General features: G+C 44.0%; 1 protein-coding gene and 1 pseudogene across 4 annotated transcripts in view; both read left to right on the top strand.

Moving 5' to 3' along the window:
• The window catches only part of Mettl21c (methyltransferase 21C, AARS1 lysine), a 29,123-nt gene extending 2,019 nt beyond the window's left edge, over window positions 1-27,104 (top strand). The window contains exons 1-6 of one of the 4 annotated variants that reach the window (XM_075956284.1): window positions 16,555-16,599; window positions 17,049-17,168; window positions 18,992-19,082; window positions 21,934-22,085; window positions 25,390-25,507; window positions 25,964-27,104. In XM_075956284.1, coding sequence (XP_075812399.1) covers window positions 19,001-19,082; window positions 21,934-22,085; window positions 25,390-25,507; window positions 25,964-26,358 — 747 coding nt within the window. In that variant the 5' untranslated portion in view covers window positions 16,555-16,599; window positions 17,049-17,168; window positions 18,992-19,000 and the 3' untranslated portion in view covers window positions 26,359-27,104. Of the gene's footprint in view, window positions 1-16,545; window positions 16,600-17,048; window positions 17,169-18,991; window positions 19,083-21,933; window positions 22,086-25,389; window positions 25,508-25,963 lie in introns of those variants that run through there. The other 3 variants (XM_075956286.1, XM_075956285.1, XM_075956283.1) reach the window with 3 other exon arrangements.
• Window positions 8,329-11,659, top strand: LOC142839925 (far upstream element-binding protein 1 pseudogene; annotated as a pseudogene).
• Window positions 27,105-27,979: the final 875 nt, after the last annotated feature.

The raw sequence follows: 27,979 nt of genomic DNA, 5'->3' as shown, positions 1-27,979 counted from the left end.
TAAGGACTGGGTTACTGTCTTTGGAATTGGTTAATGGCTTTATGAGTGAGAGGACTGTACCAATAAAAAAAAATGGATTTTGAGCTCATGTGTCTCTTGCAAGTGCCTGAATAAGCAGGCCGGGTTGTGTGCACAGAAACAGCTTCATGAGAAAAATGACTTTACCTAGAGTCTCAGAACATCTTAGCAAGATTACCTACACCCAAGGCTTGACTGTTCAGTGTCCTTTTATGCTATGTAATTGATGATAAACCCCAGCCAGTAAGGCCCTGGAGAACAGAGACATAGCATTACTTGGTGGAGAAAGGTGACGGCAAAAGTTGAAGATTGAAGTGACTGGGTACTGTAGCGAAAGTTACTTTACCCAGCCCCTTGGGAAAGCGAACAGGCCTGAGGAGAGCTGTGGGGGCAGCACAGGAAGAGGGGCATCCTCAGAGTCAGGGTGTGTGTCTTCGGGAGAATGAATGTTCAGAGCACAGACTTCAGCTCAAACTGTGTGCTTGAGTTTGAGCTGGGCGATTTCTGAGATGGGCGCAGGGAGCTCGGTGCACAGCAGAACACCGCCACCTCCCTAGGGGACAGAGCCACTTTTGTGTCTGGATGGGGTCATTTCTGGACAACTGTTTTCTCCTAATGGCAAAATGCTTGTAGGTTTCGCCTCTTACTTTGTATTTACTTTTGAAGTTGCACTTGTTCGGCTACCAGTGTTTACGGAATCCTGTATGTGGGATGCTTCGTGTTTTTATTTGTAAAAGAAAGGAAGGAAGGAAGGAAGGAAGGAAGGAGGGAGGGAGGGAGGGAGGGAGGGAGGGAGGGAGGGAGGGAGGAGGGGGGAGGGAGGGAGGGAGGGAGGGAGGGAGGGAGGGAGGGAGGGAGGGAGAGAGAGAGAGAAATAAAGAATTGTCTAGGCAAAGAAATTCAAGACGAATTCAGTGGATGGTGGGGGAGAGAATTGTTTAATGAAAGGGGATCGAGGTTGGTTTTTTCACTGATGAAACATTGGAACTGAGGGAATGGGGAAAGACCCCGCATAAATAAAGTGTATAAGGAAGAATGAGTTCTAGTCTTAACTAAAATGACTTAATATGGGTGGAGTGAAAAACACTGATGAAAAATCAAAGTTCCATCTGCTCTTGTTGTGCTAGGAAAGTGAAGAGCAGAGGAGCTGTATTTGGGTCCCTGTCCATTCCAGGCTATCTGCTCATGCAGATGGGTTTAAGCGGTTGGGATGATCATATGTGAGTTCTGGCTATAGTTGGCACATAGGGGGACATGCGAGTGATGTAGATCTCCTTAGGTAAATGAACATTTAATCATCTTCATCCTCTCAAGGGAAAGGAGTTTGGCGTTTTCATTCCCTATTCTGATTACCCTGGGATTCCGAAGAGACCCTTCAGAATAAGGGCCCGTTTTTTTTTTTTTTTTTATGGGCCCCGTTTTTCATGCAAGTGTTCCCAAGTATTTCTGATCGTACTGTCTCAGTATTAAGGCATGCTGCAGTCCTTTTCTTTGGGACGTGCCACCGTGTCTTTATTCCAATACCTAGAGTGACTCATATGTCAGCAATGAAAAGATGATCCCGTGTAGGAGCTGCTGCTGCTGCCATCATGATTTCTGCACCGGGCAGAGAACCGAGTCTGTCACCGTCAGCTGATCTTCTCACATGTGGGAAGCTCATAAGCTGCCCTGCCATCCGGGGTTTCAGCTTGCACCGAGCTGATGATTGAATTCTGATCGCCACTTAGGGTTTTCTGCTCACATTGGAAGAAAGGATCCACAGAAGAAGGACCTCCAGGAATTGGTTTTCCCTTGGAGGAATCCAACAGGATCTACTGTATTATTATGGCAAAGATCTCTTAACTAAAACATGAAACCTTGATGTCAGTTGTCACTCCTTTTTGCTAGGTATGAAGCTTTTCAAACGGATTTCTAAAATCCATTGGACATTTAGGTCACAGCACGTTTGTGTCACATAGCCCTTCACAGCTGTCCCTGCAAGCACCTATACCAGAGGGGTACATTTGTGAAAATCAGCCAGACTACATCAACACCATCCAGCACTAAAGTCTATGGTACACACTGTAGCTCGCTCTCAGGGCTGTGAGTCCTCTGGGATGGGATAAACATTGTAGCATGAATTCAGCATTACAGTATTACACAGAGTAGTTATAGTATCCTAAAGATTCCCTGTGCTAAAAAAAAAAAAAAAAGATTCCCTGTGCTGTTTGTCCCGCAGTCCCCACTTTTTCCCACTTAACCACTAGCCCTTTCGCTATCTGTAGTGTTGCCTCTTCAGACTGTCTGTTATGATTTGGATATCAAGTATTTACTGCAAAGACTCATGTGCCTAAGGCTTGGTATACACTATTGAGTAGCTGGTTGTAGGAGGAGGCCGCTTGTTTGTTCCCAACTGTTCAGCCCCAAAATAATCACACAGAAACTATATTATTTAAATCACTGCTTAGCACATTAGCTCTAGCTTCTTCTTCTTCTTCTTTTTTTTTTTTTTTTTTTGGTTTTTCGAGATAGGGTTTCTCTGTGGCTTTGGAGCCTGTCCTGGAACTAGCTCTGTAGACCAGGCTGGTCTCGAACTCACAGAGATCCGCCTGCCTCTGCCTCCCGAGTGCTGGGATTAAAGGCGTGCGCCACCATCGCCCGGCTAGCTTTAGCTTCTTATTGGCTAACTCTTACATCTGAATTTAACCCATTTCTAGTAATCTATGTATTGCAACCTGGCTGTGGCTTACCGGGTTAAGTTACTTTTATCATTGCCGCAACAAAGCACCTAACAAAAGCAACTTAATGAGAAGGGTTCCTTTTGGCTCACAGCTCAAGGGCACAGATGTTGGCAGACAATTCATGAAGGCAGAAGCTTGGGCTGCAGCCAGGAAGCCAAAACAGATGAATCTTGATGATCAGCCTGCTGCCTCATTTTTATTCCGTTCGGGATCAGCCCCTGAAATGGTTCCATCCATACTGGGGTTAGCGTATGTAGACTTACCTCGTTTAACCTCATCTAGAAACATCCTTCAAAGACTTGTCTCCTAGGTGATTCTAAATCCTAGCAAGCTAACAGTCAGGATTAACCACCACAGCAGACAGGCTCCTCTGCACGCTGTCTCTGATGTAAGACAAGTGAACCCTTTGTGAAGCTGCTGGCTCTGTTGATTGAGCAACTTGGAAACGTAAAGAATTATATTTTTATAATATATAGCCCTTGCCCAATGTCTAACAGGTCTTCTGGGAGATTAATTTGGTTTACATTTACAAAGTCCCTCAGAGGTGAGTTCTTTTTTTTTTTAAATTTATTTATTTATTAAGGATTTCTGCCTCCTCCCCGCCTCCGCCTCCCATTTCCCTCCCCCTCCCCCGATCAAGTCCCCCTCCCTCATCTGCTTGAAGAGCAATCAGGGTTCCCTGACCTGTGGGAAGCCCAAGGACCGCCCACCTCTATCCAGGTCTAGTAAGGTGAGCATCCAAACTGCCTAGGCTCCCCCAAAGCCAGTACGTGCAGTAGGATCAAAAACCCACTGCCATTGTTCTTGAGTTCTCAGTATTCCTCATTGTCCGCTATGTTCAGCTAGTCCGGATTTATCCCAGGCTTTTTCAGACCCAGGCCAGCTGGCCTTGGTGAGTTCCCATTAGAACATCCCCATTGTCTCAGTGTGTGGGTGCACCCCTCGCGGTCCTGAGTTCCTTGCTCGTGTTCCCTCTCCTTCCGCTCCTGATTTGGACATTGAGATTTCTGTCCGGTGCTCCAATGTGGGTCTCTGTCTTTATCTCCTTTCATCACCTGATGAAGGTTAATATTCAGGAGGATGCCTATGTGTTTGTCTTTGGATTCACCTTCTTATTTAGCTTCTCTAGGAACATGAATTATAAGCTCAATGTCCTTTATTTATGGCTAGAAACCAAATATGAGTAAGTACATCCCATGTTCCTTCTTTTGGGTCTGGCTTACCTCACTCAGGATAGTGTTTTCTATTTCCATCCATTTGTATGCAAAATTCAAGAAGTCCTTGTTTTTTACTGCTGAGTAATACTCTAATATGTATATATTCCATACTTTCTTCATCCATTCTTCCGTTGAAGGGCATCTAGGTTGTCTCCAGGTTCTGGCTATTACAAACAATGCTGCTATGAACATAGTTGAGCATATACTTTTGTTGTATGATAGGGCCTCTCTTGGGTATATTCCCAAGAGTGGTATTGCTGGATCCAGGGGTAGGTTGATCCCGAATTTCCTGAGAAACTGCCACACTGCTTTCCAGAGTGGTTGAACAAGTTTGCATTCCCACCAGCAATGGGTGAATGTACCCCTTTCTCCACAGCCTCTCCAGCAAAGGCTATCATTGGTGTTTTTGATTTTAGCCATTCTGACAGGTGTAAGATGGTATTTTAAAGTTGTCTTGATTTGCATTTCCCTGATCGCTAAGGAAGTTGAGCATGACCTTAAGTGTCTTTTGGCCATTTGGACTTCTGTTGAGAATTCTCTGTTCAGCTCAGTGCCCCATTTTATAATTGGGTTGATTAGCCTTTTACGGTCTAGTTTCTTGAGTTCTTTATATATTTTGGAGATCAGACCTTTGTCAGTTGCGGGGTTGGTGAAAATCTTCTCCCAGTAAGTGGGTTGCCTTTGTGTCTTAGTGACAGTGTCCTTTGCTTTACAGAAGCTTCTCAGTCTCAGGAGGTCCCATTTATTCAATGATGCCCTTAGTGTCTGTGCTGCTGGGGTTATACGTAGGAAGTGGTCTCCTGTGGCCATGTGCTGTAGAGTACTTCTCACTTTCAGAGATGAGTTCTGATTGCCAATAGCAGTAAGCAATTGGAATTTTTTTTAAATATTTATTTATTTATTATGTGTACAGCATTCTTTCCATGTGTGCCCACAAGCCAGAAGGGGGCGCCAGATCTCACTACAGATGGCTGTGAGCCACCATGTGGTTGCAGGGAATTGAACTCAGGACCTTTGGAAGAGCAGTCAGTGCTCTTAACCACTGAGCCATCTCCAGCCCCCAGCAATTGGAAATTTATACTGAAATTACCTTTTTTATTTATCTCTCTGTTCCTAGCCCCACTAATTAACTAAGCCTTGAGAGAAACTTAAAATAGCACAGCGAGGCAAGGAAAAACATCCAAAATGCAACCACACAGATGTGATCACTATTAACATTTTGATTGCCATTTATTCATATATGGGATCTCACTACAAATAAGTTGTAAAACTATAGCCCTGCAGCTCAATTGTTCAGCAGTTGGATGTAAAGGGTCCATCATCTCTGTACCCAGGCTTACACTTTGTCTAAGGTAGAGAAGAAAAAGGAGAGAAAAGCCCAGAGGTAATTCACTTCAGCGCACTTTGGAGATATACTAAAGGCATTGAGGTCTCTGATAGAAGAAAGAGATAGTGCCTTAGAGACTGATTTGTCTGAGGTTTCAAAGTCAGAGCATGGAAGACAAATCTTCCAAAGGGCAGAGGCTTTCTCAGTTCTTTTTAAAGCCAAGAATGATATTTAAATAACTCAACACATCCATCCAAGATCGGAAGTTTAATCTCTCAAACGGAACCTACTCTAGAAGGGGGAAAGAATGGAAGGCATGTCACACCATGGAACATTCCTGAATAGTTCCACCAGGTAAACACATTTTTTCCTAATAGAATTCTGCTGGGGAAATAATTATCTTTCTGAACAGTGGTCAAGAGCTGTGGCTAAAATCAGAGTCTGATCAGTTCTAGTTAAGTCTTATAAAAAGCTGTGCTTCCAAGCTTAGGTGATATCACGGAAACAAAGATGATGCTTGTCCCTATCAGAGTTGTGGGCAGTCTGTGCTCCCAAGTTCATCAAAAAGTGGCTTTAATAGAAAATCATTCTTGTCTTGTGGACTTATATATGTAGTTTAGAGAGTAGATACTTGTAGTTATCTCTATTTTAGCTTTTTGTAACAGGTCTAACAGAAAAGCAATTTGAGTTAAGTATGCTTCTTTTTTGTTTGGGTGTTTGTTTTTAAATATGTATTTATTTATTATGTATACAATATTCTGTCTGTGTGTATGCCTGCAGGCCAGAAGAAGGCACCAGACCCCATTACAGATGATTGTGAGCCACCATGTGGTTGCTGGGAATTGAACTCAGGACCTTTGGAAGAGCAGGTAATGCTCTTAACCTCTGAGTCATCTCTCTAGGCCCTGGAACTAACTCTTGTAGACCAGGCTGGCCTGGAACTCACAGAGATCTGTCTGCCTCTGCCTCCCAAATGCTGGGATTAAAGGTGTGCGCCACCACCTCCCGGCTAAGTATGCTTCTTTTACAGTCTCAAATACAAGTCACTAGGAAGAGCTGTTAGCAGAATGCTAAGTCTATTTGGCCCTACATGTGCTTGGTTCAGATTAAGTCAGAAACCTGCAGTTTATTAAAATGTAAGACTGAAGAAATGTTACTATCAAGCTCAGCCTTATTTTGAAATCCTTTTAAATATTAAAAATTATTGTAGATTATATATACACAACTCTGTGTGTGTATACGAGCTTTCATGTGGATGCATGAACACACAAGTGTGTTTATCGCAGCATACATGTCAAAGGTAACTTCAAGGAGTGAGTACTCTCCTTCTATTATGGATTTCAGGGATCAAATTCAGGTCATCAGCATCCTTCAGGATGTACTTCTGTCTGCTGTACCATCTTGCTGGTCTTTGATTAAAAAAAAAAATCTGTGTCAGAATTTCTCATTTCAACCTGTTTCCCAAGCATGGCATCCTTCTTGTAATTGACTCTCAGGCTTACAGTTCAATCCCAGAGCATGTTTGGCTATTAGGATAATGTATAACCTGTTGATTGCCAATTGTGATTTGCACACAACTAAAGCTGAATTTTACTAATTAATTTTGCCAATGTAATTTTACTAATAAAATTACAACAAAGTATTTTCCCCTAGTGGATGCCTGTTTTGAGAACTAGAATGACCCATACTCACGGATCAGAAGAATTCATATTGTAAAAATTGCCATCCTACCAAAAGCAATCTATATATTCAAAACAACATCAGGTAAAATCCCAACATTATTTTTCAGAGAAATTGAAAAGACCCTGGGTGGCTAAAACAGTCTTGAGCAAAGAGAGTATCTTTCTGTTGCTGGGATAGACTACCTCAACCAAAGGCAACTGCATGAAGAAGTTGCTGAAACTGTGGTCCAAGGAGGCCATGCTCCACTCGGACGTGGTAACAGAAGATAGATGGAAGTTCGCCCATGTAGCTCATGGCTAGGTCTATCACACTAACACAGCCACACTCAGTACTATCTTCTGCATTGGTTGTAGTTCACCCACATGCTATTAATTTTTCATCTTCTTTACTGTGTTGCTTACGCTTCCCAAGTGAAATGCTTCTATTTGAGTCCTTGCCTTTGTGTTTGCTTCTTGGGGAACGCCGGACTCAATAATATCAGGACTGCTGGACGCTTGGAAGACATAGCTGACAACTGTTAATGTGCTAACTGTTCTGTGACTGCCAATCCATCTCTATTTTACACATAAGGACACTGAGGGGCTGGGAAGGCATTATGCTTACCCAAGCTTACCCAGAAAGCGGATGGCTTCTCCAGGATGTCATTATAATCTATCGCATAACAACAGATCTACTACAATTATGGTGCATCTTAATTTGGTCACTGTTGACATTTCAGGCCAGAAAATTGATTTTTTGTGGGTATTTCCCTGCACATTATGGGCTTCTGAGCTACAGCCTGGCTGCCAGGAACTAAATGCTGATAGCAGGCCTGTCTGTTGTGGAGTAATCTTTTTGGACATGTGAATATGTGTCACTCTGATCGGTTTAAGAAAAGCTAACTGGCCAATCACTAGGCAGGATTTTCTGGGCAGAGGGGATGCTGGAAGAAGGTGCAGTCCCCAGCCGGAGACAGAGAAGCAGGATAGCAATATGGGCGGTACAGGGTAAATGTAATAAGGCCAGGAGGCAAAAAATAAATGAATAGAAATGGGTTAATCTAAATTACAAGCGCTAGTTAGAAACAAGCCTAAGTTACAGGTCAAGCTTTTATCATAATAAGTCTCTGTGCCCGTTTTTGTGATTTGGCAATGCAAAGAAAAAAAATTATGTCTATGGGCTGGAGAGATGGCTCAGAGGTTAAGAGCCTTGGCTGTTCTTCCAAAGGTCCTGAGTTCAATTCCCAGCAACCACATGGTGGCTCACAACCATCTGTAATGGGGTCTGGTGCCCTCTTCTGGCCTGCAGGCATACAGACAGAATATTGTATACATAATAAATAAATAAATATTTAAGAAAATTATGTCTATAAATGGCATCCAATATGGAAGCATGTATTCACAACAATGGATCCAAACACCCCTTTCTAGCCCTGCATTCCCTCATGCAGGGTGTGATAGAGACACGACTCCCTGCTGCAGCCTGTAGGCTTGAATTGCCATTCACCATAACCTAAGCTGTGCAGCAGTTGAAGATTTTGCTCATAGCAGGGCGGTGGTGGCGCACGCCTTTAATCCCAGCACTCGGGAGGCAGAGGCAGGCGGATCTCTGTGAGTTCGAGGCCAGCCTGGTCTACAAGAGCTAGTTCTAGGACAGGCTCCAAAGCCACAGAGAAACCCTGTCTCGAAAAACCAAAATTTTGCTCATGTAAACAACAACAACAAAAAATTTTAAAGAAATGCAGTAAAGCAGGTTCAGATGGAAAAATAAAGTCATAAAATAACAAATAAATAGCTAAAAATAATAAAGCCTTTAATGAAAGAGTAAGGCATAATAAAAAAGAATAGGCACATAGAGAAAGGAAATATACAGAGAATCTGGGTCCTGTATGTTATTCTGTTGTCTTTGAATTTTTTTGGTTGCTGATGGACAACTGACAGCTGCTGAGAGACATTGGATTGTGGAAACTGCTAAATTAAACCAACCTATACATTTAAGAATGTCTAAACTTCAAAATAGAAGTCAAACAATATGTTCCAGGGCTGGAGAAATGGCTCAGTGGTTAAGAGCCTTGGCTGCTCTTCCAAAGGTCCTGAGTTCAATTCCCAGCAACCACATGGTGGCTCACAACCATTTGTAATGAGGTCTGGTGCCCTCTTCTGGCCTTCAGGCATACACACAGAAAGAATATTTTATACATAATAAATAAATTAATAAATAAATATTAAAAAAAATATGTTCCATTGGGGAAGAGATTATGTTTTTGTTCCCACAGGAAACAAAAGGTTGTGGATTCATTTCAGGTTAAGAGGATCAGGTTTAATCAGGGGAGACCCCCTAAAAATCCTGGATACAAATATAAAAAAAAATAAACATAGAAAAACTCCAGGACAGGTGACATATATTCTACCTACTCAAACATAAAACAAAACACTTATCTTTGGGGCCTGCTAGTGTACAATGCACATTCAATACTTGTGTTAATGCAGACAGAATGAATGTTACCTCTGAAAGCTTGTGTGTTTTCAGAGCAAGGGGACCAGACACCAAGGAAAACGGGGGGCCCAGAGGATCCAGCCTCTCAGAGTGCCTCTGCTGCTGTTTCCTCAGCAGAGTTCTGCATCCAAAACAGCAACAAGGGTGCTGGCTGAGATGATCCAGCCTCACAGAATATTCTAGCCAGGACTTGATCATTATGATAATGATGCCAGTGTCCCCAGACAATAGGAAACAGTATGGAGAACACACCGCTCACATTCCCAAGAGATGGGATGGGTGGCTTTTGGTTATTCAATGGTTTATGGATGTTTGTCATTGTTTGGGATAATATAGAAATGTAATGTAGGATAAAAAGGCAACTATTACCCTCAAATATTTTACATTGGTATGGATTTTGCTATATTGATACAAATTTTAAGTTATTTTTGTTATACTAAATGTATGTTTCTACTCTTGTTTAAGGTATTACACCTATGTCACTTATTTACCAAGGTAATTTAAATTTCTAGTCCTTGAAAGTTATTATTATGCCAGATTGGGGTGGTGCATACCTCTAATCCTAGAACGCAGGAGGCAGAAGCAGGCAGATCTCCATGAGTTCAAAGCCAGCCTTGTCTACAGAGTGAGTTCCAGACAGGCTTCAAGAGCTACAGGGAAATCCTGTATCAAAAAGCCAAAATAAATAAGGATACACAGGTTGTAAGCTAACCGGAACACCTGAATCTGTCCAATCGGCAAAAAGATTACTGGACCAGGCTGTTGAAAAGGGAAGACCAGCACCTGGCTTTCATCATGGTGATGGATGTGGAATTGCAGTTCAGGAAATCATGATTTTAGCCAGCAAGGCAGGACTCGTTATTGGAAAGGGGGAGAGACTATTCAACAGCTTCAGGAACGAGCTGGTGTTCAAATGGTTATGATTCAAGAGGGGCTTCAAAACACTGGTGCTGATAAACCCCTTAGGATTACGGGTGAGCCATACGAAGTTCAGCAAGCCAAGGAAGTGGTATTAGAGTTAATTCGTAATCAAGGTGGTTTCAGAGAAGTGTGGAATGAATATGGCTGAAGAATAGGAGGAAATGAAGGGACAGATGTCCCAATTCCAAGATTTGCTGTTGGCATTGTAATAGGAAGAAATGGAGAAATGATCAAAACCACACAAAATGATGCTGGTGTTTGAATTCAGTTTAAGCCAGATGATGGAACAACACCTGATAGGTTAGCACAGATAACAGGATCTCCAGACAGATGTCAGCGTGCCAAAGAGATTAACATAGACCTTCTATGAAGTGTTCAGGCTGTAATTCTGGTAGACCTGGACCTGGTGGGCAAGGACGAGGTAGAGGTCGAGGCAACTGAGATATGGGACCACCTGGTGGACTACAGGAATGTAATTTCACTGTGCCAACTGGGAAAGCTGGATTGATAATTGGAAAAGGAGTCGAAACCATAAGACGCATAAGCCAACAGTCTGGTGCAAGAATAGAGCTTCAGAGAAATGCTCCTCCTAACGCAGATCCTAATATGAAGTTATTTACAATCCGTGGCACTCCCTAGCCAATAGACTATGCTCGACAACTCATAGAAGAGAAGACTGAGGGACCAGTAAATCGTTTCGGGCCACCTGTACCCCGTGGGGTTCCAGGTCCTCCTGGGCCTCCAGGACCTGGAATTCCAATGGAACCATACAACCCTGCACCTTACAATCCAGGACCAACCACTTGCTCCAGCTCCTCACGGTCCTCCAGCCCCACACTCTCCCCAGCGATGGGGAAATGCATACCCACAATGGCAGCAACAGGCTCCTCCTGACCCAGCTAAGGCAAAAACAGATCCAAATGCCCACTATTACCAACAGCAGGCACGGCCCCCGCCTGCAGCTCCTGCAGGTGTACCAACTACAACCCAAACGAACAGTCAAGGTAACTAAGGAGATCAGCAGAATCCAGCTCCAATTGGACAGGTTGGTTATACAAAGGCTTGGGAAGGGTGCTCCAAGAAAACGGGTCAAACAGTTCCTGCTCCTACTGGGGCCCCACCAGGTGGGCAGCCAGATTATAGTGCAGCCTGGGCTGAATAGACAACAAGCAACATACAGTGCCCAGACAAGTCCCCAAGGAATGCCTCAGCATCCTCCAGCATCTCAGGGCCAATAGGAGGAAGTGCACAATACAGTATTTGTTTCATTGTGTAGGGGAAAAACAAAACCTTTGTTAAATATATGGATGCAGACGACTTGATGATCTTAATTTTGTTTTTGGTTTAAAGTAGTGTTTCCCCCTCCCTTTTTTTTAAATTTTGAAAATGTACAAAATATCTATCACTACTCATAGGAGGTTAATATTTTTTAAGATTTATTTATTTATTAAGTATACAGTATTCTCAATACTCTGCCTGCAAAGCCAGAAGAGGGCACAGATCTCATTACAGATGGTTGTGAGCCACCATGTGGTTGCTGGGAATTGAACTCAGGACCTTTGGAAGAGCAGGCGGTGCTCCTAACCACTGAGCCATCTCTCCAGCCCCAGGAGGTTAATATTTCTGTGTAGAAATGAAAATTGGTAGCCGGGTGGTGGTGGCGCACGCCTTTAATCCCAGCACTCGGGAGGCAGAGGCAGGCAGATCTCTGTGTGTTCGAGGCCAGCCTGGTCTACAAGAGCTAGGTCCAGAACAGGAACCAAAAAGCTACGGAGAAACCCTGTCTCGAAAATAAAAATAAAAAAAAAGAAATGAAAATTGGTTTGTTTTCCTTCTTTAGTGTAGATGTACACATTCCAGCAAATGTATCTGCAACTCTTATGTGGTCAATGCTTTGTGATAGAAATGTACTTTTTCAGTGTATAGTTTCACTTTTAAAATGCCTGTTTTGTGCTTTACAATAAATGATATGAAACCTCCTGTGTGGGAAAAAAAAAAGCTAAATGGCCAATAGCTAGACAGGATTATCTGGGCAGAGAGAATGCTGGGAAAAGAAGGCAGAGTCTCCCGACAGAAACAGAGGAAGCAGGAAAGCAATATGAGCAGTTCAGGGTAAAGGTAATAGCCACAAGGTAAAGAGTAAATTAATAAGCCGGGCGATGGTGGCACACGCCTTTAATCCCAGCACTCGGGAGGCAGAGGCAGGCGGATCTCTGTGAGTTCGAGACCAGCCTGGTCTACAGAGCTAGTTCCAGGACAGGCTCCAAAGCCACAGAGAAACCCTGTCTCAACCCCCCCCCCAAAAAAAGAGTAAATTAATAGAAATGGGTTTTACTAAGGCAAAAGAGCTAATGAAAAACAAGCTTAAGTAATTGGCCAAGCTTTCATAATTAATATTAAGTCTCTCTTTCATTTTTTTATGAGTTGGTAGCCCAAAGAAAAATATGTCTATACATGTCCATTGACGTGACAACCGAACTTGCTTCTACACAAGGGTTAAGATCCTCTGTGGGAGGGGAGGATGGATTCCTATGCGCACCAGGGGTGCAGAGTCAGGTTCTGTGAGAAAAACTGAAAACCAAGACATTTGTGCCGAGGGAGAGCATCAAGTGACCGTGGCCGGTGGCCCCGTGTAAGCAGTCACCCTTCAATGTCTCCAGATATGGCCTACTTTCCATTGGGTTGGCCTTCCCAGGAACATTTGTTCTGAGCCGCGCTTATTAGAAAGTTCTTTCCTACTGAGCCCAAACTCAAGCCTGGGGCCTTACCTCATCAGTGCACCCTGCAGAGGCTGGCACTTCATGGGCTGGCACTTGAAGCTATGCGTGTTCCTGCCATCTCCCAGAGACCCCTGCGGACCCCTGGCACACACAACAAAAAACAGCAACTGCACCTGTCAGGAGGTCAGGGATTCTTTGTCTGAGAATTCAAACCTCTGGGCTCCTTTTCAGGCCCCTAAGCAAAGGTTGCCAGGGATATTAAGGCTTCTAGAAATTTCTGACATAGTTTCCTGTGGTCCTGTGTTTAGGAACCTCTGATCTAAGTCGTTTGAGATCCAGGAAACAGTTGTGATTTACTTCTTAAAAGAGCTACAGGGGCTTTAGAAAAAGTTATTACAAACAAACCCTGAGATAGCAGACATGCTCACATCCAGACTTTTTTTCTTCAGTTTAAAAAAAAAAACTAGACAAACAAGTAAATGAACAATCCCCCACACTTTTTAAGTAGTTTCAAAAGCTTATGTAGAAAAGTATGGGCAAGTAGGGGCCTCGATCTTAACTTGCCCTGTAGTCAGATTGATGAATATCTTAAATACCACCATAAAACCTTCATGCAGTAACTGATGGAAACAGAGGCATAGACCTGCTTTGGAGCACTGGACTGAGCTGCCAAAGTCCAGTTGAAAAGTGGGAGGAATGAGAATATGAGCAAAGAGGTCAAAACCATGATAGGTACCACCACTACCTGAGCTAATGGGAGCTCACCAACTCCAGCCGGACTGGGAAGGAACAAGCATAGGACCAAACTAGTCCCTCTGAATGTGGTTGACAGTTGCATGACTGGGGCAGACTGAGGGGCACTGGCAGTGGCACCAGGATTTATCCCTACTGCATGTACTGGCTTTTTGGGAACCTATTCTCTTTGGATGGATACCTTGCTCAGCCTAGATATAGTAGGGAGGGCCTTGGATCTTCCGCAAAGCAAAGTGCCTTAGCCTCTGAGGATTGGATGGGGGTGGGGTGGGAGGGTATGTGGAGGGAATGAGAGGAGGGGAGGGAGTAGGAACTTGGATTGGTATGCATAATGAAAAAAAGATAGTTTATTTTCTTTTTTCAAAAAAAAGAGAAAGAGAAGGAGGGAGGGGAAGGAAGAAGGAAGGAAGGGAGGAAGAAAGGAAGGAAGGAGGGAGGGAAGGAAGGCCGAAAGAAATCTATTATAAGGACATTATATGATAAAAACTATTTACTGCCTAAAGTGTCAAACAATATTAAAACGGGAGGATTGCACTAAATGTTACTTCCAGAAACAATAATAGAACTTGAACTTTGTTGCTTCAAATATTCCCAAAGTCAATATCAGTGATCAGCTAACCCAACAGTAATAAAAAAGAAATCAAAAAAGTATGGATGATAACAATACAAAAAAAATACTAGCTAGATTTATCTTTTCATGAAGGTGGGATTAAGTATATTTAATTTTCCTCTTTGTTCCCTTATCTTTATGTTGAAGCTTTTAGAATGAATACATTCTATTATTTACACCCTATGCACTGCTGTCAGTTTTAAAATTCACAAGCTAGGCAAGGGTTCTACCACCGAGCAACACCTCTAACCCTTTATTTTTTAAAACTTTCTTTTAGATTTATTTATTATGTATACAGTGTTGTTCTGCTTGCACAACAGAAGAAGGCACCAGATCTCATTATAGATGGTTGTGAGCCAACATGTGGTTGCTGGGAGTTGAACTCAGTACCTCTGGAAGAACAGCCGGTGCTCTTAACCTCTGAGCTATCTCTCCAGCCACAAACCCTTTATTTTTATTTTGAAATCAAGTGTCCTAAATTGCTCGGGCTGACCTCTGACTTTTGATCTTCTTTCCTTCAACCAGATTACAGGTGTGTGATACCACGTAATCTATTTTCCAAGGTTTCCTAAATCTTTTAAACCAAATTGTGATGATCATGTTGATACTGTTTTCTTAGAGAGAAAGGAAACTGGTAGAAACAAGTGTAAGAAACACAGGTGTAGTCAGAGAATTGGACTCACTGGGAGAAAGAGAACGTTCGACTGATAGAGTTGAGGAAACAGCACTATGACCCTCACGCCACAAGAAAGAAGACCTAGGGCTGGAGAGATGGCTCAGCGGTTAAGAGCATTGCCTGCTCTTCCAAAGGTCCTGAGTTCAATTCCCAGCAACCACATGGTAGCTTACAACCATCTGTAATGAGGTCTGGTGCCCTCTTCTGGCCTGCAGGCATACACGCAGAAGGAATATTGTATGCATAATAAATAAATAAATATTTTTTTAAAAAAGAAAGAAGCCAGGCGGTGGTGGCGCACGCCTTTAATCCCATCACTCGGGAGGCAGAGGCAGGCGGATCTCTGTGAGTTCGAGGCCAGCCTGGTCTACAAGAGCTAGATCCAGGACAGGCTCCAAAACCACAGAGAAACCCTGTCTCGAAAAAATAAATAAATAAAATAAAAAAAGAAAGAAGACCTAGCATGCATGGGACCCCAGGGCCCCAGTGAAAGACCTTGAGTTCAGAGAATGTAACCAAGGACAGTAGTGATGATGGTGGCAGAGTAGTGAGTACTAAGATTGGATAGAAAAATAAACATTGATTTGTTTGTGCACCCAAGTTAAATCACTGTTTACTCTGGGTAATTCATTAAGTCCCATCTGCCTGCACCTTTACTTTCTGTGACCTGGATTCTAATTCCAGAGTTAGTGAGCCTCCTCTCTGAGCAGGGATTTCTTCTCCTCCTCTCCGTAGATTTTCCCAGGAGGAATCTTTCTAAAGTTCTGTTCCCTCTGTTCCCACCCCCAAACACTCTGTATTCAAGTTTAAACCTCGAACTGTCATCCCTTCTTAGGGGTAGATGTTCTTTCTTCCTGGAAAACACTTTCGTTTTTTCTGGGCAGTGGCTTCTGTTCTTGGAATCCAGGCTCAGAATTTTGGGCAGCCCTGCAGCAGGGCCGGAGTGCCTCTTGAACCACAAGGAGTGTTTGCAGGACTTGGTGAAATCCAAACCTCGCAAGCTACACTTCTTTTTTTTTTAATTATTATTATTTTTCATTACATTTCCTTCAGGTTAGCTACAAAGTACTGAGTTTCATTATGGAATTTCCATACATATGTGCCCTGTTTTTTTTTCCCATTCATTCCTTCCTCCACTGACCTCCCATTTCTTTCTAGACCTGAAATAGAAGTCTCCATTTCACCCTGCCCTCAGCAACAGGACACCACAGAGCTAGTCTCTGTTTAGACATTATGGATCTTTGGGGGACATTCCATTTCATGTTGCAAGGGCTCTAAGTGTGCTGGATGGGGCAGGAGGGGGGGTTGTCTGGAAGTGTGTCTGTGAATTCTCTGGGTAATGATACTATAAATAACTTGAGCTCCCACTGGTTGGCTTTCGGTCATAAAGAGCTCATCATTTCGAGTGCAGGCCTATATAAAAAAAAAAAAAACACTGGAGATTGGAGGCCGCACGAGCTGAGATCTTTGGTGCATAAGGTAAAGGCATGTTTAAACTGACAGTTTGAAAAGGTTTTGAGGGTTTTGCAGGCACTAACTAGGAATGGCTTTAAGAGAGATAAAATTCGTTAATAATAAATACTAATCTATGTCAAACTAATCTCAGACTCGAAGTAGATGTAGTAATTGTGCAAGATTTCTTTTTTCTTTAATTCACAGCTCTCTTTGGGGAAAATGAATTTTTCATGTTCTCCCTCCCATGCATGGGAAATAAAGAAGTGTCTCAGATTGCATGTTTGGCATGCCATGTGGCAGACAGCTACTTTGTTGCAGGGCCTTACTGCGTGCCCATTCCATAGCCTGGAGGTGGTAAAAGCAGTGGGGACGTTATGGGTGAGAGGCTTTGCGGGAGTACAGCTCTCCGTCCTCCAACCCCGTGTGGTAGGTGTCCCAATTACCTGCACAACAGGGCCAATGTTCTAACACAGGCTTCTCGCTACACCAAGGACCCTTTGGAACCTCACAATCACCAGTCGGCTGCTTTTTAAAGGGGAAACCATCCACTCCCTGAAGTCACTGCAAAGCTGAAAAGTTAATAGTGAAGACAAGTAAGTGTCTGCAAGGGCAAGGATGCTCCTGAGAGGCACAAGGGTGGAAGAGTCCTGGCTAGCTTGTAAAACTGGAGAACTGAGGCAATTACTTAATGACTTGGCGCTAGAGCGGATGAAAATGACCCGTCACACCCGCGCGCTTAGACACTCCCTTTACCAGGGATGCTGGGGACATGCAGCCACGCCACAACCCCACGATCTCCAGGCTCATAGAACCTCATCAGATGTATAGTCTGTATAGACTGGAGTATATGTATATACTGTATATATATTCTGTGTAGCTGGAATGCCTCTGGGATTCACCGCTCGATCGTGGGCTAGAAGGGTTGAATGGAAGCGAGTTTAGTAGTGATGCCTGGTCACCACCACCTCCAGCGGCTGCAATAGCATGGGGAAGCTCTCGTGCGTGGCAGTAAACTCAGGATAGTAAACGCAGACAATGAAAACCACAGAGGCTTGTCGGGAAACCATAACAATGTGGACTTAACATACATTAAGCACTGGGGGTCATTTCAGGAAAGCCACAGGGAACCTAGGCAGCCTCCCGGACACAGTGTGCACTGCGGCTGAATGTCCCACTCAAACTTCCAGCTCTTGGATCTCTGTGAGTTCGAGACCAGCCTGGTCTACAAGAGCTAGTTCCAGGACAGGCTCCAAAACCACAGAGAAACCCTGTCTCAAAAAACCAAAAAAAAAAAAAAAACAACAAACAAACTTCCAGCTCTTTTGCCCACAAACTTCACCTCTATACCCGATTCTCTCCCCCAACCCCATCTTAACTGGACTGAACACCAGCTTGGTGCATAAAGTCAGGCGTTCTACCACTCAGCTACATCTCAATCTTTCTTTTTCTTTTTCTTTTTATTTTTTGGTTTTTCGAGACAGGGTTTCTCTGTAGCCTTGGATCCTGTCCTGGAACTAGCTCTGTAGACCAGGCTGGTCTCGAACTCACAGAGATCCACCTGCCTCTGCCTCCCGAGTGCTGGGATTAAAGGCATGTGCCACCATCGCCCGGCCATCTCAATCTTTCTGTTTTAACAGAGCCTCTCTCTGTTGCAAGGTTGGCCTTGAACTTGTGATCCTTTGCCTCAGCCTCCCAGGGAGGCAGGAGAGTAATGGGAAAATCGTGATTTTGAAGCTGATGAATGGATAAGCCATCCTGGTGCTGGTACTGTTTCTGTTTTTATCTCACTGACCTCCAAATGGCTGTGGTCTGCTTTGTCGCTCAGCAAATATCAAGTGCCCCGACCCTTTCAGGTGCAACAGGTCTGCGGCTTTTGTGCCTGTCGGTGCAACTACAGTTCTCTTGTTGCAAATCAATCTTCCTGTGTGTGAGTGAAGGTATTAAAGAGGTGCCAAGCACTGAAAGTGGGGAGCCAGGTCAGACTCCTAACTGTGCAGTGTTTGCCGCCACCATGTTCCAACACAGCCGCAGAGTCTGATTCAAGCTGGGTTTCTTATCCAAGGTTCCATTAACCCACAGCGTCTCCAACAGCACCCAATGTTGGGCCAGCTTTCATCAAAAAATTCTGTTCCAAACTTATTTGAAATATTTAAAACTCCAGAACGCAGCGATGAGCTGCACATCGCTGGGTCATGACAAGATGCGGCAGCATTTGCTCCCAGGTGCATCGGCTCTGGTTTGTATTTCTTTGTGAGCATAGGTGCCTCCTCTCACTCCGTGGGTGGCCACCTTTTTCTCCCTGAGGAGCCAAGCTGAAAAGCAGAGCTCTTCTCCACTCAGCAGATGCTAAGGTGATAAGCTCTGCCTTCTTGGACCCTGCAAGGCTGAATTTGAAGTGTCTTTTCCCTCTCTGAAGGTTCTGGCGATGGACCAGTGTCTCCACACAGGACAACAGCCCTTGTGTCTGGGGACTCCACAGAAGGATGGCTTTGCAGGACCCTCAGTAGGTAAGCCCTTACAGCATTTCCCGGCCACAAGAATTTGCATGTCCTCTAAACTCTAGGATTCTTTAAACTATCATAGGGAGTAGCAGAAGAGTGTCTTTATGCAAACCTCCTATTTTTCATTGTTAACTTATCATTTCCACAATGTTTTATCATCTGTTACAGGTCTGAGAGAACTGAATGTTTGAAACAAGAGCAGATGAGACTTCAGATTTGTCTTTGCTTTTAACTCAGATGCATTTTTGGCAAATTTCTCCTGTGGTGGCTCGTTGTCAAGGGTAGTTTCCCCTTAGAGCTATGTGGAAGTTTAGAATTACATCTGGGCATAGATTCAGAAGCAAATAAGCAACAGACATAACCAAGGATGTCATGAGTCATTTAAAACTACTATTTAAAGTAAAACAAAAAATGTTTCACCTCTGCCAAAAAGGGTGGTATCTTTCCTATATTGCTTTCAAAAACTACAAAAGTCTCTAAAATCTGATGTTTAAAGTGATCAATATTTAAAGTGTAATGCAGACATTTTTCTTTTTATAGACCTTCAGGTGGTCTTACATAGAACTATTTATATGCTCATAACCATCTTAACTCCAGTTCTGGAGATTTGATGCCTTCTCTGGCCTCTGCAGAAACTGTACCATGCCCCGTACCCACATGGTACACAAACCTATCTGTATACACAAAGGCCAAATACCCATATCCATGAAATAAAGGGATGTAAAAACTACTTAAATCTCACCTTTACTCATCTTCCACACATCACCCGTGCTTTCCGTGTTACTTCCATCTCCTCTGTCGCAGGAACACACACCACCCAAGGCGGGTGTATTTATAGAGTCCTTGTCAAGCCCTGTGAATCTGTAGGCACTGGGAGGGAAACATCCCCCATTGTATTCCTTGGCCTCCTCTTTGTCTGAAGCAGATTCGGCAGCAGCTCCCAGTCCTGTGTAGGAATCTAGGACCTTCCCGGTCATTCCTAAAGATGGGGCTTATCTGTCAGATCCCTGTGAGGGCTGTGGGGCTGCCCCTTGCAAGTCTACGGTGGCCGGGAGGCCCCCAGGACTGTGTTGCTGGCTCTCGATGAGTAGAGTCCTGAAAAGTCAGCTGAAACTCAGCTTTCGGGCCACTGCACTCGCTTCTCTGAGTGTTGGAAATCAGAACTGTCTGCTTGTTAACAACCATGGGATCATCAGAGGAACCAAAGGCTTCCCCTAGGTTAAATGACTCAGTCAAGCTGGGCGATGGTGGCGCACACCTTTAATCCCAGCACTCGGGAGGCAGAGGCAGGCGGATCTCTGTGAGTTCGAAACCAGCATGGTCTACAGAGCTAGTTCCAGGACAGGCTCCAAAGTCACAGAGAAACCCTGTCTTGAAAAAACAAAAACAAAACAAAACAAAAGACTCAGTCACCCTCACTGTGGTCAAAATTGTCCCTAATATATCCCATGCTAATACCATCGTAAAAGAGAACAAACTTCTAGAAAATAAAATTAAACCGCATATAGACACATAACCTATGAGCCCTAGTTTGTTTTTAAAATTCTATGCAACAATCACTATCACCTGAAGTCGCTGTAGGGCCCGCCTCCACTGAGTAGGGTTTTTTCCAAGCTCACCACCTTCCTCTTCCACCTTTAGTGGGTGCTCTGACGGACATCAAATGTTCATTGATTGTTTCCCCATCGATTTCCTAGAGCCCAGAGTCTACTCCTCTGTCAAAACCTAGTCTTATCTCAGGACACAAAGACAAGGGCCACGCATGTTCCTTCTACTCCAAGGCAGAATCTCTACTGGTGCCGCTTTAGTCCTTGGCCAGTAATTCATGAGCTCAGCACCCTCATCCTCCTTCCTGACTCTTTGCCCCACTGCTCTTAAACTCTGGAAAGCCTGTGAAGATTAATGATCACATGGTCACATGGTACCAGACCCGTCAGGTGCTCTCTTCCTCATTTTATAGGACATCTGAGACCTGCTATCACGGTCCACGGGGCTGAAGGAGTATTTAAAGCAGTTGTAACTTAATATCTGGAGTTCAGCGAACAGCCTTCCCTAGGCTTGGAGAACTGATTCAACTGTGGGTACCCTGGGCCCTTTGAGGGGCAGTTGTGGATTTAAGAGTGCTCCTGCCAACATGTGGGAATACTACCTCACCCCAAGACCTAAAAATAGCCAGATGTGTTTTATCTAGCCCCGCCAAGTTCAGAAAGCTCACTCAGGCTACTTACTTTGCATACAACCAGATAACACTGGTTTCTTTGGGTGGCAAAAGACAATGGAACAGGTCTTTCTTCTGTTTTCTCCTAATGAAGGATCTCCCTAGGAGATGCCTCCTAAGGGACATCCTTTGTCATTAATGACTGAGAATGAGGGAACCCCAAAGATGCCTGTTGCCAATTCTAAACTAAAAATTCTTAACTTTTTTTTCATGTAATAGTTGTATGAGTGTTACATCCCATTTCCAATGTGGTCTACTTACATGTCTTGAAATAGTTCAGTAAATATTGTTTAGGGATGGGGGTGTGTAGCGTGTGAATTCCAGTCCCCATCACCCCAGTTATAATTCAGTTTTGTGTTCTATACACAGTCAATAGCTGTTGGCGGTGGCCCTCCAGAGAAAGTTATATCTGTTTGTTTTTTGGTTTTTTTTTTTTTTTGGTTTTTCGAGACAGGGTTTCTCTGTGGTTTTGGAGCCTGTCCTGGAACTAGCTCTTGTAGACCAGGCTGGTCTCGAACTCACAGAGATCCGCCTGCCTCTGCCTCCCGAGTGCTGGGATTAAAGGTGTGCGCCACCACCGCCCGGCTAGTTCCGTCTGTTTTTATCATACTGATCCATCTGATTTTTTCTGCTTCACAGAGTCCGACAAGATAGAGTCATCTCTTTGTAGTATCGAGAAATTTGTTCCTACAGACTTTGCCAGCTACACGCAAGAGCATTATCAGTTTGCAGGCAAGAAGATCATCATCCAAGAATCCATTGAGAGCTTTGGCACGGTGGTGTGGCCAGGGGTGAGAAGTGCTACATCTGTTTGTGCTCGGGCTTTCTGGCGAGAAAACGTTTCATACATCTGTGTTGTCTAGGACAACTGGCCATGTGCCTTCCCACTTCTGTGCTTTTCCGACTGATGACTAACAGCCTGGCCCCCAGGGGTTTGGGCTGTGTTTGGACGCTGCAGACATATATTTCTTCCAGCAGCACTGGCTTTGAAACAAAATCCTCCTCTGCCTTTCCTGTATCTCCCTCCTCTTGCTCCCTGCCCATCCTTTCTCTTCCTTCTTCCTATCCTGACAGACACGCGCACCATCACTGAGCTACCCACCCCCATCCCTAAACAATATTTACTGAACTATTTCAAGACATGTAAGTAGACCACATTGGAAATGGGATGTAACACTCATACAACTATTACATGAAAAAAAAAAGTTAAGAATTTTTAGTTTAGAATTGGCAACAGGCATCTTTGGGGTTCCCTCATTCTCAGTCATTAATTAATCCCAGACTTATCTCACAAGGTAAATTGCAGAGACTTCAGAGGAAACACTCAGCAGCCAGTTCCCTACCTCTCACTTCCCATGCTCGTGAGGATAGTAGTGAAAACCGACGGAAGTCCATTATCTTCAGGTTGGGCGGTCATGGGCAGACATTTGTCCATTTTTCTTTGGTTGCCTTATTTCGAATGTGAACTAATGGTAACAAGGAGTTGCTGACATGCTTGTTCAGATTAAGGAGGCACTGCACCCAGGCCCCTATTAGCTCTGGTTATTCATATGTTATTCCTACCTCACAGCTGAGAAGACAAGGGCTCAGTAAGTTTATACAGTTTATAAGTTTATACAGTAAGGGCTGTATAAACCTTAACTCTGGGGTGCTCTGGGGTCAAGTATTACCAGTCTTCCCAATGCAAGCCTGCCCAGAAGGTTAGAAAGGGTCCACAACAGAATTTCTCAGACTTTGGAGTCATACTGAGATCTTACTGAAATGCATATTTTGATTGAAGACTGGCTCGGGGAAGGAGGAAAGTCGTGACTATTCTTTCCTAAGAGCTGTCTAAGAATACATATGATATGGTAAGGGGCTCTAAGCTGGAAAGCCATGACGGTGGCTCTGTGGAGCACTGAGCAGTCATGAAGAGCGTTCCAGGAAGAGGACTCTGCAGGTGGTCCTGGAGATTGGTAGTAAGTGGGAGAAGTTAGGTCTTCTGGGGGCTCTTTTGCTATTAATACATGGGTATGACTTTATTCCAGCAAAGGTCTTTTCCCTGATCCAAAGTCTGAATCCTTTCCTATTACATCAGACAAGCAGGTAACTATAGTGATGGTAAACACTGAGAAAAGACAGGCCTCAGTGCACCAAACTGGCCTCTCTTGGGATCTCTAAGTGGGAAAACGGCACTTCCTGTGTGATTTACGGTGCAGCTGTCCATGAAAAGAGATTACTTCAGAGTTTGCTTGGAGGGATAGAACTGGGGGTTTGAAATGTCAAAAGGATACTTACTGGAGGCCAGAGTGTCCTCAGAGGGAGGCTGGCCTTGGCCATCTTCACAAAATCACACAGAATATGTGTTCTGGGCCACTCCAGGTGATACTCAATACTGAAGGTCCACACAAGAACCAAAGCCCCCTTCCTCGCCTTGCTGCTCTCTGGCATCTATGACTCTCACCTGGCAGGCCACGTGGATCTTTCTTCGGCTGGTGCACCTCTTCCCACAGGAGGAAGGCTGTACTGAGTTCCCGGTGCACCTCTTCCCACAGGAGGAAGGCTGTACTGAGTTCCCGGTGCACCTCTTCCCACAGGAGGAAGGCTGTACTGAGTTCCCGGTGCACCTCTTCCCACAGGAGGAAGGCTGTACTGAGTTCCCGGTGCACCTCTTCCCACAGGAGGAAGGCTGTACTGAGTTCCCGGTGCACCTCTTCCCATAGGAGGAAGGCTGTACTGAGTTCCCGGTGGTCTCTAGTCTGCCCTGTACCACTTGTATGCCTCGCCTATACCACGTAAACCACAGTATTTTGTAACTGGTTTACAAGCCTTAGCCCCTGCCACCAGTATGCCTTGGAAGCCTAGATAACTGCTGTTATCCTTGCAGATATCTGTTCAACAGGGGCACAGGATGCAATGGAGGTGAATAGGGTTACTGTGCTATTCACCTTATGAACTGCAATGGCAAAAGCGAGTGTTCAGCAATTCCCTAGCCAATAATCTCCTGCCTAGCTCAGATAGAAAGTAGAGTGCAAACTATTGAGCTCAATGGCTTTGCATCTCCAAGATCCACACCCACACTGCAATCCTGGCCTGTGTACACATGGGTTTGTTACTCTCTTGCACATACTTGCATTGCTAGGTGGCATTCCAGTCACACATAGGGGGGGGGGAGTTCTGGCAGTCCTGGGGCTCACTACATAGGCCAGACCAGCCTTAAATTCACAGGGATCCTCTTGCCTCTGCCTCCTAAGTGTTGGGAAGAAAGGTGTGTGCCACCATGCCCAGCTGATTGCAAATAGCACTTCTTTGGTGAATCAATGAGTTATCTCATTATAGAAAACTTTGGGGAAGTAGAAACAAAAGAATAAATGAACAATGGAAAGGACACTTGATGGCATTCACAGAAACTAATTTGCTCTCATTGGTAGTCCAGACTGGTATCGTCAGGACTCATCCAGAACCACAGAAGCTACAGATCTGCGTCTTTAACCCGCTACTCTAAATACATGAAGTACTATTCTGACCATGTTTACCAGCTAAGAGGAAGAAGGGAAGGGGGAGCGGGGGAGGACTCCAAATTGGCCAGCTGTCCAAGGCCACAGTCCTTATTAATCTGAATTTTGATGAGAGAACTGGGGGAAAGATGCTCAAATTTATTTAACTTACCTTAGGGTACTTAGAGACCCACCATGACAAAGCTGGCAGGAATTGCTATTTTGCAGTCCATGGTTCCCATTTGTTCTAAAAGTGGAACAAATTTCTCTTCCTTTCCCTTCTTTCTCCTTTGAGATCAGTCAGGTCTGACACAGACAACAAGACCAATCTATTTCTCCAGTTCCTCAGCTAGAACTATAATATCCACACATTGTCTCTTTCTTTTTCGATGTAGGAAAGAGACGGAATCATACAGGAACTTGGGCTGGCTCAAGTTCCTCAGTGTTGTGCTTACAGATCTGAGCCTCAGTAGCTGGCTATCTTGGTTCTTAGAGAACACTTACTAAGCTGAAAATATTTGGAGTTACACCATAATGTTCAACTACAAGTGTACAGTGGTCTGCTCCTAGCTTCCAGCGATCCAATTCCCAAACAGAAATTGTTGTTAATGTCTTCTAGGCTACAGTTCTGTGCCAGTATTTGGAAGACCATACTGAAGAATTAAATCTCCAAGATGCTAAAATAGTTGAAATCGGTGCCGGACCAGGACTTGTTTCCATCGTGTCCAGTCTTTTAGGTATGTGTCTTCTTGTTCCCATTCCAAAGAAATCTCTTCTGTGACAATACTGATCTCTTACTGCTGACAGGGTATGGCTTGGCTTCAATTTCATGGAATCATTCCCAAATGTCACATGACAGGCATCGTTAGTTATTCAGAGATACCAGTCTTGGAGAAGCTAGTCAGCTACTTCAATTCATTTAGTTTTCAGGCAAGGAAGTTGAAAGTCCAAAGGTATGAAACCAAATGCCTTTGACATTCATGAGTGGGGGGTGGAGGTTCAAATTGGGGTGCTATTGACATCAAATGTGGTAAACAAAGAACACAGGTCAGGAATACAGGAGAAAATTGTCCAGCTTAAACAATATCAGCTTGCTCAGCCTATCCCAAGGCATGGTTTAGAGATGCAGATGGTCATTGTCTGTCTTCTAGTAAAGGAAATTGTGGTTGCACTGCCATTTCTCTTTCTTTTAGGAGCCCAAGTCACAGCAACAGATCTGCCTGATGTCCTAGGGAATCTTCAATACAATCTTTTAAAAAACACACTGGAACGCGCAGCTTATCTACCTCAAGTGAAGGAACTGGTATGGGGGGAAGACCTGGACCAGAAGTTCCCTAAGTCAAACTTCTATTACGATTACGTCCTGGCCTCTGATGTGGTCTACCACCACTACTTTCTCGATAAGCTTCTGGCTACCATGGTGCACCTTTCCCAGCCAGGCACTGTGGTGCTCTGGGCAAACAAATTCAGATTCAGCACTGACTATGACTTTTTAGACAAGTTCAAGCAAGTTTTTGATACCACTCTCGTGGCTGAACATTCGGAGTCATCAGTGAAACTTTTTAAAGGGCTACTAAAATGGGACTGATATGTAAAGGACCTGCCTTTCAAAGTACCAGTGTCTTGTGAGCTCTCTACCATACTGGTATAGCTAGGATAAGTGCAACTCAGTACGACAACTTTCCAAGATGATAAAACAACATGGTCAGTCTAAGTATCTATAGAGAGCAACACAGAAACATGAAAGCTGTCTTGCTAACTTCCCAAGAGCCTTAGTTAAGTGCTGAATATATTTTACACAAAGAAGTTAATGAACAAGTGGGTTCTTCCTACTTGTTTCTACTATACTGTCTGGACTTAATGTGTGCCGATATGCTTTTGTCATAATTACTGACATGCAACTTAACAGGGTCTGTGTAGCCCAGGGCAACTTTGAAATAGATACACACCGGCCTTAGTCTCCTGATTACAGGTTTGTACCACAGTGATTGGCATACTGCGGCTAGGAGTACAGGAATCTCCCGGAATGAAGTTGAGAGCACCGGCGGGGACTGAAGTACAGATCGCAGCGCCCATATAACAAGCTGCTGTTCAGCAAACAACTCTTTACAGCCCTAAGGGATCTGATGCCCTCTTCTGGACTCTAAGCACCACAGGTACACACACTGACACATACCTGTGCACACTCAGATACCACATATGTATCTAAATGAAAATTTCTCTAGAGAACTTATACTTTACCTCAACTACATGTAAAATTTCCCATTAGACTTCTATATTGCCTGTCCCCCCCCCCCACAAATTTCTTATTAAAATTCTCACATTAGAAAAGAATGCAATTACTTGTTCATAAGACATCATAAAAATGAAAAAATACGTATCACAAGGCTGGGGGTATCAGTTAGTAATGTGTTTGCCACATAAGTGTGAAGATCTGGATTCAATCCTTCAGAACCATATTAAAAGCTGGGCACAAGCACTATCCTCCTGCAATCCCAGTGATGGATACAGGAAGATCCCTGGTGCTTGCTTATTCTAATCGTTGACCTTGTCTCAAATACAAGGTAGACAGTGATGGAGGAAGATACCCAGTGTTCACCTCGGGCTCCCACACAAACGTGCACATAGATGGACATGCACACTTGCCCCATGCACTAAAGTTTTTCTTTTGAGAAAGGAAAAACCACGTTCTGACAACCATTATCACACACACATACACACACTTAGGTATCTTCTACTTTCACTAAATAAATAAAAACAACTAATCATGGCCAATGCATTAGCTATGCTTTCCTAAAAAAAAAAAAAAAACTTCCTGCAGTACTCTGCTTTAGGATGCAGGAATTACAGGATCAAGTCTCACAGAAGAAACCACGCAGGAAAGGACAGGGCGGCAAACACAGGACATTTGTTTGAGAATACTTGCTGTTACTTCCCTGTTGAGTAAGGGTAGAAGTCCATCTGGAAATCACTGGTTTCTCAGTGTGAATGCCAGTGACTGAGTATGATAAAGCCATGGATAGCCACGATGGTGGTGGGGTCAATGAAACAAAATAAAGTTCAGAAATTCACTCCCACACATACTCAACCAATTCTGAAAAAGGTACGAGGGTCACTCAATGGGAAAGTCCTTTCTAAGTCACAGATGCAAGAATAAACACCCTGTACACAGCCATATAGCACGCTCTTAGATCTTATCCAATTCCACA

The sequence above is a fragment of the Microtus pennsylvanicus genome, chromosome 22 (genome assembly GCF_037038515.1).
Source record: "Microtus pennsylvanicus isolate mMicPen1 chromosome 22, mMicPen1.hap1, whole genome shotgun sequence".
NCBI lineage: Eukaryota > Metazoa > Chordata > Mammalia > Rodentia > Cricetidae > Microtus > Microtus pennsylvanicus.
This window is presented reverse-complemented; position numbering and strand designations above follow the sequence as displayed.